The sequence below is a fragment of the Macaca thibetana genome, chromosome 1 (assembly GCF_024542745.1).
Source record: "Macaca thibetana thibetana isolate TM-01 chromosome 1, ASM2454274v1, whole genome shotgun sequence".
Classification (NCBI taxonomy): Eukaryota; Metazoa; Chordata; class Mammalia; order Primates; family Cercopithecidae; genus Macaca; species Macaca thibetana.
Genome location: NC_065578.1, coordinates 16563814 through 16578865, shown reverse-complemented (window position 1 = coordinate 16578865; position 15052 = coordinate 16563814). Strand labels below are relative to the sequence as shown.

The 15052-nt window shown below is 54.0% G+C and overlaps 1 protein-coding gene across 8 annotated transcripts in view; it reads left to right on the top strand.

The window, feature by feature from the left end:
* The window catches only part of ARHGEF10L (Rho guanine nucleotide exchange factor 10 like), a 179520-nt gene extending 171183 nt beyond the window's left edge, over positions 1-8337 (top strand). For all 8 annotated transcript variants that reach the window (XM_050790124.1, XM_050790114.1, XM_050790092.1 and 5 more), the window contains 2 exons: positions 5599-5721; positions 7316-8337. In XM_050790124.1, coding sequence (XP_050646081.1) covers positions 5599-5721; positions 7316-7848 — 656 coding nt within the window. In that variant the 3' untranslated portion in view covers positions 7849-8337. The remainder of the gene's footprint in view (positions 1-5598; positions 5722-7315) is intronic.
* The last annotated feature ends 6715 nt before the right edge of the window (positions 8338-15052 follow it).

Below are 15052 nucleotides of genomic sequence, written 5' to 3'. Positions count from 1 at the left end.
CAGGGTGGCAGGTGCCCGATGAGACTGAACCCTTCACTCATGTTCTCCTGGGGTGTGTGAGAGCCTTGGTGGGACCTGTGTTTGGGTTGCCTCCTTCCCCCTCCCTCTCTCCATTCCTCCCTCTGTCTGTTCTTTCCTCCTTCCCTCCTTCCTTTCTTGTTTCATAGTATTTAGCCATTGTACAAGTTCAATCCATTTTAAGTACGATAAAAATGTCTCTGTATCACAGAACTATCTCCACATTTCCTCTGATAGCTAAATTATTTCAAGTTAGTGGAACAATGAAGAAATGGATAATCTTACGGGCTTTTAAAAATCTTTGGAATCTCATCTTGTCAGCGCAGAGGAAAGTGAGAGAGAGTGAAGCTCATCAAGTGGTGGGAGGCAGGATGTGTGGACAGACCCGGCTGCAGTTAGAACAGCCCCTCCTGCCTGTACAACCCTGACTTCACTGTGTTTCACACGCACCTTCACGTCTGTTTTCTTTACTTTCTCTTTGCCTTTAAGGAAGGAAGGGCATTCGTTGTTATGATGATTTGAGGGCCGGGTAAGCTGGGGCTCGGGAGGTGAAATGACTGGTTTGCCATCGCAGTGCTGATACGGACAGAGCCAGGAGCAGCCTCACGGGCTCTCATTAGAGCTTCCTCACACTTACTGTGTAGGCTTGGGCGGTTGTGTTCCTGTCCTGGGCCTCAGTTTCCCCATTCATACAATGAAGGGCTGAGATTTGAGTCAGCTTGGCCATGCTGGGTGGGGTACACCAGAGCCTGGAGCCAGGATTCCTCCCGGAATCCCTGCTCCCCTGCCTTCCAGCTCTGACTGGGAGCACTCAAAGCACCCGCTTCCCATCCTCGGTCCCCACCCCGCAGGGCAGGTGTGGGTGTTGCATGAGACAGAGTGAGGGCAGTGCCCACAGTCCCCGTGTCAAGCCAGCAGCAGTCCATGATGGTGACATTTGCCATCATCGTCTTTACTGCATCCCCACCCTGCATCTCCTACGAGGACTCCTTGCCCCTCCTAAGACCCTCCAGGTCAGTGTGCCATTCCTGTCGCATCAGCTGCATCAGAGCAGACAGAGGTGACCCCTCTCTTGCCAGACCTCCCTGAGGCTGAACCCTGGAGAGGGCTGGGTCTAGGCTGAGGTTCCAGAGTGTGGGGTTTCCCGAAGATTCCCTCCTTCCCTCAGGCCTGAACTTTCCTAATCAGCAACCCTGGGGACCTGCCAGACCAGGTTGTCCTGACTGCTCATATCTGAGACTGGGTCCCTGAGCCAAAGCCAGCCCCAGGCACCATGCTGGGGACCAGAGCGTGGGGCGCAGCTTCAGATCCACCCCACGTTGTGCCTTTGCAGAAGCGCAACACAGCAGGATTCTTAAATTCTTTATTAGAGATATTTTAAAAAGGCTTTTAAGTATTTTTTTCCTTCCCCCACACCACCAAATGAAATAATTGCATAATTAGTAATAAATTTGTTCCTCCACTAAGTGTGGATTTTTTTAGGGTGTGTTAAAAATTTATCACGCTTCCTTCCCCTGACCCCTTTCTTCCACTCGAGTACCCGACTGGTATTAATGCATTTTTTAACCTAAACTCCCTCCTCCTTTTAACCAGACAGGTCATTAATAAAATGTTCTCCAAGAGCCTGAGCTTTTTAAAGTTGTATATCTCCAGATAGATGGCTTGGGTGAGTTGAACACTGCTGCATTAAGTCTCTGTGATAAAATATTTATTCACCATTAGAAATTTTTTTTTTTTTCTTTCGGACTGTTTGTGAAGTGTCTTGCTCTTTCCTTGAGGCGGAGGGGGAGGGGAAGGCCCCAGAATGAGGTCTGCAGATGAAGTCATTTCTCAATTCCGGCATCTCTTTTGGTTTCTTGCTTGCCTTCCTCCCATTTGTCAGTTTCACCGTCCAGTGGGGGCCGGGAGGATGCAGGGGCATCGGGAAATGGTCTCCTGCCGGTCTCCATGCCCTGGGGGCCCTGGAGAGGGAGGCGATGAGGCTTGTGGAATGAAAAATTCACTACTGTCCCCTCTCTTGGCTTTATTGTTCTTGTGGGTTTATGGCTCTGATGGAGCTGATCTGAAGACATTAACATCCAGATCCTTTTAATAATCGTCAACATTATCCTCATAGCCTCTATTTATTGATTGTGTACTATGGGCTAAGAGCTGTGCTCAGTTGTGTGTATATATTATATGTGTACATGTGTGTATATATTTAGTATTTCTAATAATTATAAAATTGAGCAAGGGAGGTTTGTAGTACTCATTGATGGATGAGAGAAGTGACTTGTCCAAGTTTTCTCCTTTCCTTTATCCATCCATCTGTCCATCCATCCATCCATTTACTCATTCACTCACAGATACTTCTTGAGAGTCTACCAGGAGCCAAGGTACTTGGCCAGGAGTTGGGGAGTTAACCGTGAGCACACAGATAAGCCACTGCCCTCACAAAGCTTGTCATAAGTAAACAAACAGCAAAATAAGGTCATCACAGGCCTTGGCCAGGGCTAAGAAGAGAAGTCAGGTGTTGAGGAAAGGAGCTCATGGCCTGAACCTCCCATGTTGGCCAACTCCAGGAGGGCTGGGGGCCTGACCCTGGACCGGAGGCTGCCATCATAGTGAGCCTTCATTTTTGGAATGGATTTAGGTGTGGGAAATAGTCCCAGCTCCACAGACACCCAGGTACTCTTTGTGAAATAGCCCCTGTTGCCAAGCCTGTAAATCATAGTGGGCTTTTCTTCCAGCCGGGTTTGTGTTTCCACATTGCATGGACACTATGAATGTGATTTTTTGAGGTTGTATCATATTGCCAGACTCGAATCCCACTGCCTGCTCGATAGCTCCACTCAGGTGTCTAATTTGTGTCTCAGACCACACATCCAACCAGGAGCTCTGGGCTTCAACCCCCAAACCTGCTCCTTTGCCATCCCAGGCCATGGCACTGCTGTGCACCCAGCTGCTCCAGGCAGGGGAGCCTCAGTGCTGTCCTGGGTTCCTTCCTTCGCTCCACCCCTGCTCCCCTCTCCCAGCAGCTCTGTCGTTCTGCTCCAAACAGGTCTCGAACAGGTTGGGCTCTCCTTGCCTCCCTTCCTGCGTGGGCAGCTGTGGGAGCCCCTGCTGGGCTCCTTGCTCCTCCCATTTCCACCCTCCACAACTGCAGCTAGAACGTTCCACTCAAATCGGGTCACGCCACTCCCCTGCCTAGGCCTTCTGGTAGCTTTTCACTGCAGCCAGAATTAAGAGCCCCAGTCCTGGCCCTGACCCATCCCCTCTTCTGACCATCTGGAGTCCGCCTTTGTGCCCCAGCTGCACTGACTTCACTCTGCTCAGTGGACTGGCTGAGCTCGTTCCTGTCACAGGGCCTTTGCATGCCCTGTCTCCTGGGCCTCGGGTCAGGTCTTGGGTGTGGTCACCTCTGCCTTGTTGCCCGGAGTTCGCAGCCTCACGCCTGCCTCCCCATCCTTCCAGGAAGCAGAGAGAGGCCTGAAGACCCGGGAATCCTCCACTGGCTCTGCCCCGTCACCCTGTTTCAATCCTCTGCCTGGTGTTTACATCCCTTGTTTCTGTTTTTGTTTCCTGTATCTCCTCTCTACGCCTCTGTGTCTAATACAGTGGCCATTATTACAATGAAAGAAAATAACACATTCAGTCCCTCAGTGCCACTAGCTATATTTCCAGTGCTCGGAAGCCACATAGGGCTGATGGCTGTCAAATTGGACAGCATGGTAGGGAACATGTCCATCATCTAGAGAGTCTGCTCCTTATGACAGGACTCTGTGTACATGGTCCCAGCTGTGCCCCCAGCACCGAGTGTGGTGTGTGCCATGCAGTAGGCATCTGGGAGGTAAATGGATTGCTGATGGGATGGCATACTGTGTTAGGCAATGCTGGGTGTACCCTGAGTCGGTAACCTGCCTTTTGGGGTGAGAGAGCCACACCATTTCTCTCCATGCCTACACTGCAGAGGAAGCACATACACCCACATGTATGGAGTTGAAGTGTCACGCCCAAGGAGGGAGAGGTGATGGAAGCACTGGGCGGTGGTGAGCCGTAGACCTCAACTCTACCCCACCCTGTGCTCACCAGCTGGGGGTCTCCTTGAACCTTAACATCCGTGCCTGGAAAATGGGGCCAGCATTTGTGTCTTGCGTACGTCTTGGCTGTTGCAAGGCTTCTGTCAGATGAGAGCAGGTATACGAGTGCTTTGGAAACTCCAAAGCTGTATTTTTTCAAGTGTGATCCATGGACCAGAAGCAGCAGAAAGTGGGAACCTTCTGGAATGCAGCCTAAGCCTCTCCCAGAAGGCAGCAGGATTAGGGCAAGAAGGAGACAGCCCTTTAGAAAGGCAGGTGCCCAGTGAAGCCCAAGGAAGTATGGCAGAGCTGTACACCCTGTGTGTGACATGGTGGGGGGTCTGTCCCTGAGCTGGCAGCCTATACTCCATGCCTCTTAGCCCCCTCAGAGAGCCTCCTGCCCCCTGCACTCCCAGCCTCTCCTCTGTGCCCATTCCCGTTGCTGAGAATTGTTGGCAACAGTGCAGCAGCAGTGATGACAGCGATAGCACCCATTGTGCCATGTGTGGGCACAGGGTTGTTTTTACGTTCATTCATTTAACCCAATGGAGAGTATTTGTGTTCTAAACATCGAAAAGGGACAGTAAAAATATGATCCTATAGGACTGCCATTGTATACATGGTCTGTTGTTGACCGAAAGGTCATTATGTGACATGTGACTGTATTATCCTTGTCCCCTTTTACAAGTGAGGACACCATGGCCCAGAGGAGTTTAGGACAGGCCCCGGGTCACATAGCAGGAGAGTGGCAGAGCCGAGGTGTGAGCCCCGCGCCTGGCTCTGGAGCCCTGTTCTCGGCCCCTGTGCTGGGCAGCCCACACCTGGCGTCTTCTCTGTCAGGAGCAGGGGACTGCCCCCAGGCCTCCCTGACATTGCCATTCTTGCTCAAATGAAGAGACAGCACTGAGGGGAGAGCTAAGAGGAGTGAATCTGGGCTGGCGTCGGAAACACGCTCTTCCCACCAGCGAGCTTTCTGCTTCACTCTTGGGCCCAGGGCCTGCAGGGTGTACTGTGACCTCATCTGAAGCATCCACACCGGCAGACCCACCTGGATGCCTCTCGAGCCCTACCCGGCCCTTATGCCTTCCATCTGCACCAACACCGTTGAGAAGCTTGCACCTCCCCAGTCTTCCCTGGTTTTGCTTGTAGCTGGCCAGCTGGATCCCTGCTTGGGTTGCCCTTGGACAACCCTTTGTGCCAGATGACCTGGCCGCCGTGTATTGAGAGCGCACATAGATCAGGCACTGTGCCTGTGGTGTTCCCCCAATGCATCCGCATGGCAGCCCCATTTTACACAGGAGGAAACTGAGGCTGGTTAGGGGAGTGCCCAGCTGGAGGACCCCACGGCCACACCCCAGGCAGGTTAGCCCTCAAAGCCCCAGCTCTTACCCACCCCACCGTCCAGCTTCTTGCTGGTTTCAGGGGAGGAGCCCGCTGTGCCATGCCCTCACCTCGTGGTGGCGCCCAGAGCCCATGCCGTCTCCCCAGGAGGGCACTGCTCAGCCACCCTCTCTCTCTGCAGGCCAGAAACACTTATGTGTCACCAGCCTCCTGATCTGCCAGGGTCTGCTCTGGGTGGGCACTGACCAGGGTGTCATCGTCCTGCTGCCTGTGCCTCGGCTGGAGGGCATCCCTAAGATCACAGGTGAGGCTTTGGGAGCTGGTGTTGGCAGGACCTGGTGGTCAGCTACGGCTGGCCGGTGGGGCTCGGCAGGGAGGGTGTATTACGCCCTCATCGGTATGGGGATGGGGTTCCAGTCTCCAGCTTCCTCTCATCTCAGGTGGCATGGTGGCCAGTAGAACTGAATCGTCCCAGCCCCATAGTCTCCCACCTTTCTGAGTCTCAGTTTCCTAATCTGGCAGATGAACACAAGAGTGGCTTGGGGCCTGGCTGAGACACCTGCCTAATGGCAGGGGCCCCACTGGCCCTTTCTGCTCCTTCCCATAGCAGTTTCAAGATGTCCAGGCTCCAGAGAGAGAAATAACTAAGCGCTTCTGGGGCCAGGCCCAGCCTCCTCGTGGGGTCCCTGTGCAAATGAATGTGTTCGCATAGATCAGACGAAGGTCTGCTCTGATCTCTGCCACTGGGCCCAGGAGAACAAGGACAGGATTAGAGAAGCCGCCCACACTTGGATGCCTGGAGCCCCGGGGCCCCTTCTGCCTCTGCCCTGAGAATGATGACTGTGGTCTCTTTCAGCAAGGGAGCAGGGCCGATCGGAAGCCCTGGGGGTGGGCTGGCTCCCTGCGCAGACCTCAAGTCCTTCTGCTAAAGAAGAGTTGCTTTGGCTGGGCACAGTGACTCACACCTGTAATCCTAGCACTTTGGGAGGCTGAGGTGGGTGGATTGCCTGAGCTCAGGAGTTTGAGACCAGCCTGAGCAACATAGTGAAACCCCGTCTCTACCTAAAAAAAAAAAAAAAAAAAAAGCTGGGCGTGGCAGCATACGCCTGTAATCCTAGTTACTTGGGAGGCTGAGGCAAGAGAATTTCTTGAACTTGGGACGTGGTTGCAGTGAGCAGAGATTGTGCCATTGCACTCCAGCCTGGGGGACAGAGTGAGACTCCATCTCAAAAAAAAAAAAAAAGCTTCTAAATTCTGAGATTTTCTATTTTCAAGGTCTCATCAAATAGGGCATTTTGTCCATCCAAATAGGGCATTTTGTCCATCCAAAAGGCATTTGTGGAGGGTCTATTTCCAGGTGAAATCCTGGGATGTAGGGATGAATCAGGCAGAGAGAGACCCTGCTCTCAACAAGCTGATGGTCTCCTGGGTGTCATCATAGCTCCGGTGACAGGTGCTGGGATGAGGGTGCTCCGCGGGCTGGGGACACAGAGACTGGGACGGGCAGCTCCCCATGCATGAATTCAGGAGGGATTCACAGTGAGGAGCTTGAGCTGGGCCTTGCAGAAAGAGTTGCAGAATCAGGTAGACGGGAAAGGATTTCTAGGTAGAGGCAGCCTCTTGGCAAAGGCTCAGAGAGGAGGAAATTCTTGGAATTTCACACTGAGGCTCGCCCCCCGTGTGGTGTATAAGGTGGTTCCTGTTCCGCTCCCCTGAGGAAGTTGTGCAGGAGCACGGGATAGCCAGACCCGTGGCCTTCGGGGGAGGTGCCAACATAGAAGAAGTGACCCCCTCCCCCAAAATACCCACACAGAGAGTTCTCCAGGAGAGAGACTCAGGCGCCTCCCTTAATGCGCTGGGCCTTTGGGCCCCTTTCTCTCTCGCCCCATTTTCTGCAGGGAAAGGCATGGTCTCACTCAACGGGCACTGTGGGCCCGTGGCCTTCCTGGCTGTGGCTACCAGCATCCTGGCCCCCGACATCCTGCGGAGTGACCAGGAGGAGGCTGAGGGGCCCCGGGCTGAGGAGGACAAGCCAGACGGGCAGGCACACGAGCCCGTGCCCGACAGCCACGTGGGCCGAGAGCTGACCCGAAAGAAGGGCATCCTCTTGCAGTACCGCCTGCGCTCCACCGCGCACCTCCCGGGCCCGCTGCTCTCCATGCGGGAGCCGGCGCCTGCTGACGGCGCGGCCCTGGAGCACAGCGAGGAAGACGGCTCCATTTACGAGATGGCCGACGACCCCGACGTCTGGGTGCGCAGCCGGCCCTGCGCCCGCGACGCCCACCGCAAGGAGATTTGCTCCGTGGCCATCATCTCCGGTGGGCAGGGCTACCGCAACTTCGGCAGCGCACTGGGCAGCAGTGGGAGGCCGGCCCCGTGTGGGGAGACCAACAGCACCCTCCTCATCTGGCAGGTGCCCTTGATGCTATAGCCCCTCCCGTCTCCCCTCAGAGGGCACAGCTGCAGGCCTGACCGAGGCTACAACCGGCTCTTGTGCTCTAGAGACCTGCACGGGATGTGTGGTTGGGCCTGGACTCTCCAGAAACTACTTGGGCAGAGCAAAGGAAAACCTCTTCTTTTTAAAAAAAATTTTCAGAGTGTTTTGGGGAGAAGTTTTAGGGCTTGGGGAGAGGGAGGACACATCTGGAGGAAATGGCCTTCTTTTTAAAAGCAAAAAACACAAAACCTCACAACTGCCTGGCAAGCCCAGTATCACTTGTTTGGGCCCTAGCGGGGCTCCAAGGCAGCCACACATCCCTCCTGGAAGGGTGTGTGCATGTGAGTGTGTGCGAGTGTGTGGGCTGGTGTGTGAATATCTATAAATACGTATATATGGTGTATATTATATGTGTATAAATAAAGTCTGTACATATTGGAGCTCTGGGAGATGCTGGAATAAAAGACAAGAGTTACATCCGGACTTGGATTGAGGTTTTGTTGTGGTTTTTTAAAGACATGATGGGAAAGAGACAGAGACAGCAGCTATTGGTAGAGAGGGGTTATTCAGGACCCAGGAGCAACTCTTAGGCTTGGCCGGAGGGTGGAGCTGCTGCGGGAATTGGCTCTAGAACCTCACAGTCCAATCTGGTTGCCATTTACCACAGGTGGCTAATTAATTTTCACATTAATGAAAATGAAATCAAACATTCAATCTCTCAGTCACCGTAGCCACATTTCAGATGTGGCTTGAGTGGTGAGTGGTGAAGGATGAGGTGGCACAGATATGACCATTTCTGCTGTAGAAGAAAGCTCACTTCTGCTCCAGAAGGAGCTCTGGGAGCTTCTTTTCTGAATATGTTTTGGAAAAAAGACGGGTTCCCCCCAGCTCTGGAGTAGCATGGGGGCGGAAGGCCGTGGTGTCTCACAGTGTAAGCCAGCAGGGAGGGGAAGATGAGGGGCGTCTCTGCAAACTGGCAGCCATGTCCCAGGACTTGGGGTCAGAGGGAGGACTGGGTGGGCTTCAGGTGAGGTCCGTTAGCAGCAGGAGCAGAGCCTAGACTGCAGGTGGGATGGGCAGGTGGGGCTGCCTCTGGCCCTGGCTCCTCTCTTCTGACTCAGTTCATCCTTAGATTTCTAGAGCTGCCTGCAGGAAAGAAAGTCGAAATCAAAAGCCACCACCCAAAAGGGAAGTGTTTCCTCCATCTTCCCACCCTCTGCCTGTCTGTCGTCTGTCTACCCACCACCCACCAGTACTTGCATTGAGCTCTTTCCACTGAAGTGCTGGGAACGCAGTGGAAAAACTACCAAGGAGTGGACCTTCCAGCCGGGTTCTAACCTCCTGATAGATTCTCGCCCACTAGAGAAGTCATTCATTACTCATTTTGCAAACCCCTCGAGTTCCTGCTATTTGCCGGGCACTGTGCTATGTGGGCAAGACTGCAGCTCTCCATGCCCACAGGAAGTGCATGATGTAGCGGGGAGGGCAGGCGTAAATACCCGCGAGTGAAGGCTTGAGGAGATCGAGGGTGCTGCGGAGGAGGAAGGGGGAGGGAGGAGCAGCCCGTGCTCAGGTGGAGGGTAGACAGAAGTTGGCTATGCCCAGAAGGAGGTAGCCAGTGTGGGTCCCCGGGAAAGGGAAAAAGGAAGCTGGTCCAGAGGAACCAGTACACCTGAAGGTCCCACACTGACTATGGCTCAGACGTGTCCACCTCCTTTGGGCCTCAGGATCCCATTTTGTATCAAAAGAACCATCACTGCCCTGTCTACCTCTCTTGGAAGAGAATAAAGTGCCCTGGTTCCATTTTTGTTGTACAAGTGGGTTATTGAACAAATACTCTGTCTGAATGGGCCTCCCAAGAGGTGTGTTTATCCCATCAATCAAATGTCAACCAAGACTTCCTGAGACAGAGACCAGTGAGGCCAGGCTGCCTGGTACAAGGAGTGAGCCTGGACTGTAGGGTCTGGCCGGCCCGCGTTCAAGTCCAGTCCCACCAAAATGCAGCTGTGTGGCTCCCAGCACGTCCCTCTGTTTCCTTATCTCTAGAATGGAGGGGGTGATGTGTTGCAGAGTTCCAGGTACCAACACCACAGAAAGCATCTGGAAGAGCCCTCCAGTGGCGTTTTTGGTGATGGTTCCTTATATCCTCGCTCCAAACGGTTTGAGGCTGGTGGTTCTTTTTTTTTTTTTTTTTTTTTTTTTTTTTTGAGACGGAGTCTCGCTCTGTTGCCCAGGCTGGAGTGCAGTGGCTGGATCTTAGCTCACTGCAAGCTCCGCCTCCCGGGTTTATGCCATTCTCCTGCCTCAGCCTCCTGAGTAGCTGGGACTACAGGTGCCCACCACCTCGCCTGGCTAGTTTTTTGTATTTTTTTTTCAGTAGAGACGGGGTTTCACCGTGTTAGCCAGGATGGTCTCGATCTCCTGACCTCGTGATCCGCCCGTCTCGGCCTCCCAAAGTGCTGGGATTACAGGCTTGAGCCACTGCGCCCGGCCAAGGCTGGTGGTTCTTACTGAGGAGTTTCCTCTTTGGTGCTGGAGCTGGCATCTGGGATCTCCATGGGCCTGTTAGATTCTAGACCTACAGATCACTCGGCTAAAAGGGACCTGGGAGATCGAATGGTGCCCGTTAAATCCCGTCACGGAGAAAACGACTGACTTTGCTACTTCAGTGAAATTATCACATTAGTCACCAGCTCATCTCCCGTGCCTCCGACAACAGAGCAAGGGAGGGTCGGGGCGCTGCAAACAGCTCCCGAGACCCACTGAGGACGTGCCTCGCATGTGAGCGGAGGCCTGGCCTTAGATATTGATAAAGTAATAATACCCAGAGTGTTCCGGGTGCCTGAACTCCTTTCTTCGTTACAACTGTTCTCTGAGGCTGCTTTTGTTTGCCTCGTTTTGTAGGTGAGGGGTCTGAAGTTCAGGGAATTTAAGCAACCTGCCTAGGAAGCCTCAGAACCTAAAAGTCAGGCCTTAGACTGTAGTCTGTCTGCCACCAAGGTGGCTCTTAGCCATCAGACTACTCGCCCCCCAGAGCAAAAGCTTGGAGACAAACAGCGCAGAGTTGCTACTGTGCTCTCCCCACTTAGCAGCTGGGGTACATCAGGCAAGTGCCTTAATCTGGGTCTCAGGGAGTCCCTGCCATGGGAACGGACCATCATTCATTCAGTATTCACGGAACGCCGATTACGTTTTCAAGTCATCGCCCGGACCCGTTTTCAAGTAGACACTGGGTAGGGTGTAGTGAAAAAGGCAAATCCCATACACAACAGCTCTCCATTCTACTGGTGGGGGCGGGAGGGAACAGACCAGGAGAAAAACATGTCAGATGATATTTGAGCTCTGGAGAAACATAACAGAGAAGGGGGATGGGGAGTGCTGGGGAGGGGGCTCATGATATCAAAAAGGGTGGTCAGGAGGCCTCACTGAGGAGGTGACCTCCGAGCTAAGACCTGAAGGCGGAGCAGGCATCGGGTGGTAGAGCATTTCGGGCTGAGGGCAAGTGCAGGTGCAAAGCGCGGAGGCAGGAGTGTGGCTGGAGCAGGGCCGGGCTGGGGAGGGGAGGCAGTGGGCAGTGGGAAGTCACTGGAGGGTTTCGAGCAGAAGAGAGACACCATCTGTCTGATATTTTCAAACAATCACGTTTGGCTGCTAAATTAAGAATAATCCGTGGAGGTGGGGACACCAGTGTGGGAGCCAGGAGCCCTCCTGTTGAGCGCTGTTGCAGTCAGCCAGGCTTGAGAGGCAGGGGCAGCAATGGAGAGTGGTCAGCTTCAGGGTGGATTCTGTTGTCCTAGAGCCCACTGGGTTTGCAGATAGATGAGCTGGGAAGGAAAGAGAGGAGTCAAGCATGTCCCCGGGGTCTGGCCTGGCGACAGGAAGGTCAGAGCTGCCAGCTTCCCTGGCAGGGTAGCTGTGAGGGGCAGCTTTTCTGCAGGAAGAGCGGGAATGGGGTTTGGACGGGTTACATTTAAGTTGCCTTTGGGCATCCGAGTGGAGACGTAGGGAGGACAGTTGACTGTGTGAATTTGGAGTCAGCAGAGAGGTCCATACCAGGGGTGCCTGAGCCTGGGTGCAGCCTCCAAGGGAGCAGAGTGGACGGAGGAGGTGTGAGGACAGAGTCCAGAGAAGGCCAGTGTCGGGAGGTCCAGGAGCTGATCAGGAAGCAGGGGGGAGGCTGAGATGCCAGGATGAAGGTGGAAGACTGAGAGGGCAGGGCGAGGGTTGGAAGGGGAGGGGTGATCTGTGCGGAATGCTGCTGAGGCTAAGGAGGAGCCTGAGGCCTACCTCGAATTTAGCCACAGGCGAGGTATGTGGGCAGAAGTGGTGGTGGGGAAGCCTGAGGATGAGGAAGGAGGGTCTGGGAGAGGAGCACATGAGCAGTGGGGTCCTGGGTGGTTCTCAGGCCCCAGTGATTGGGTGGAGGGAAGGAGGGGCCATGACAGATGCCCCAGCCATGCAAGCCACAGCTCAGAGGCCCCGGAGTTTATCGGTTCATGGGCCTTCATCCCCTTGCCCTTCCCCAAGGGGGAAAACTACTTTCTCCACCCCTGGTGAGCAGGCTGAGGCTGCAGACAAGCCCAGTTCTCAGGAGGCAGCTGTGAGCCAGGCCGGTCTCCCACCAGGAATCCTGCACAGCGGCTGGTTGAGAATCTCTGGCTAGTGACAGGTTGCCCCAACCCCACCCCGGGGGAAAGCTAGCCTGCCAGGCTGGGTTACTGCCAGCCGCCTCTGTCTCTGTGCTCGGGCCTGGGGAGGTCAGGGCCTGATACCCCCATCCCTCAGAGGGAGGGGGGAATTGTTCCCTGGGCACTTCTGGCCCCAAGCTATGGACTCCAAAGGTGGGAGGGAAGCAGAGGCCGTCCTCATCCAGCATCTGAGCAGTCCCCCGCCTTGGAGCCCGACTGCCTGCGGTGGGGGGAGACCTGCAGTTGGGATACAGAATGACCCTCTCACTGCGTTCCAATAACGGACCTTACTGTAGTTTGGACATCTCATAGCAGAAAACTCTAATTCTAATTTTTTTTTTTTTTTTTTTTTTTTTTTTGAGACGGAGTCTCACTCTTGCCCAGGCTGGAGTGCAGTGGCACCGTCTCGGCTCCCTGCAACCTCCTCCTCCCAGGTTCAAGCGATTCTCCTGCCTCAGCCTCCCAAGTAGCTGGGATTACAGGTGCCCGCCACTATGCCTGGTTAATTTTTATATTTTTAGTAGAGACAGGGTTTTTCCATGTTGGCCAGGCTGGTCTTGAACTCCTGGCCTCAGGTGATCAACCCACCTCAGCCTCTCAAAGTGCTGGGATTACAGGCGTGAGCCACCGTGCCCGGCCTCTAATTCTTAATTAAATGTGACATAGTCATTTCCGCTGGGGCTTAAGCTGCTTCTTGGGGCTAACACAGTCTATTTGGGGTGAATTGATAGTCTTTTAGGCCCATCTCCTTCCCCTTCTGTCCCCCGCCTGGCATATGAACCCAGGGGACGCTAATAGGATGCAGTGGTGGTGACCAGGGTGCAGGTGTCTGCACAGTGGCAGAGGTGTTGGGGGTGTCCCTACTCTCTGTTCTGGCTTCTTTTGGTCTCCATGCCCCTACATCCCCTGCCATGGTGGGCCGTCCCATCCTTGGTGTCAGGCTGGCATTATCGGTGCTGCCTGTCTCTGGTCTTGGGCACCTCACCTTCTGTATGCCCCAACCCTGTCTCAGTCTCCCTTAGCCCTTCCACACCCTCACCAGCCTCCACCCCCAGGACACTCACAGACCTGTGTACCTCAGACCCCTCCCCTGCCCTGCTCTCCCCACCCTGAGGGGTATGTCAGGGATCAGACCCCTGGCCGCGGGCTCTCGTGCTCGCTTCAACCTTTCTGATTGACTCCTAGAAGCCAGGTGAGTTCAACCTCAGGCAGGTCCCTCCAGTCCATCCTGTTGCTGCCTTGCTGCTTACAAAGGGATTTCCTAAAGGGAAAGCTGCCCTTCGGCCTGTGGGAGCTGTGTGCTCAGGCGCTGAGCTCTGTTCTTGCTTCGTAAAAGAAAGCAGAGTCTGAGACAAGGATTTTGATTCAGGTTTATTTGGGAGGGGAGACCAGGGAACCCTGATGGGGGCATGAAATGGGGAAGGGAAGGCAGCCAGTGCGGGAGGAGGTATTGAACATGTTACTGAGTGGGTACCTCGGGCCCAAGCCCGCTGAGGGACTCTGGGAGACAGTGTAGAGCTTTCTTCTCCAACCCCCACCAGCTGGGTGCCTGACTGAGCTGCCCCTGGAGGCGTGGGTTCCTGGCAGTTGTGTCTGCTTCCTTGTTAGCCAGAGATGGGACTTAGGTGGAGAGAGCAGGCGTGCTTGCCTGTGCGCTATAGCAAGTGCCCGTAGCAAGCTGTGGCTTTTATCATTTAAAATTTTTTCTACCCCAACAAAGCCAGACTTTCAAGAGGATAGTCTTGCTGTGGACACAAACATGTGGAATTTGGAACCCAAAGCCGGTTGTTTGTTCTAGGTTATATCTCCGTCTCAGCTCGCGCTGTGCTAACAAAATACCACTTGCCAGGCAGCTTCAACAACGAGCATTTATTCTCACAGTTCGGCAGGCTGGAAGTGCAAGAGCAAGGAGCTGGCAGATCCACTGTCCGGGAGGCTCCTCCCAGGTTGCAGGCAGCTGCTTTTTTGCAGTGTCCTCACGTGGCAGAGAGTGTAAGCTCTGGTCCCTCTTTCTTTCCCCCCACTTTTTTTTTTTTTTTTTTTTTTTTTTTTTTGGAGATGGAGTCTTGCTCTATCACCCAGGCTGGAGTGCAGTGGCACGATCTGGGCTCACTGCAACCTTGCCTCTTGGGTTCAAGCAATTCTTCTGTCTCAGCCTCCTGAGTAGCTGGGATTACAGGCGCACACCACCACACCTGGCTAATTTTTGTATTTTTAGTAGAGACAGGGTTTCGCCATGTTGGTCAGGCTGGTCTCGAACTCCTGACCTGAGGTGAGCCGCTCACCTTGGCCTCCTAAAGTGCTGGTGCTGGGATTATAGGCGTGAGCCACTGTGCCCGGTCTCTTTCTTCTTTTTATAAAGGCATGAACCCCATCATGGGGGCTCTACCCTCATGACATAATCACCTCCCAATGGCCCCACCTCCGAATATCATCACATTGGGGTTTAGAACATCAACACATGAACTTTGAGGGGACACAAACGTTAAGGCCATAACACTCTTCCTACC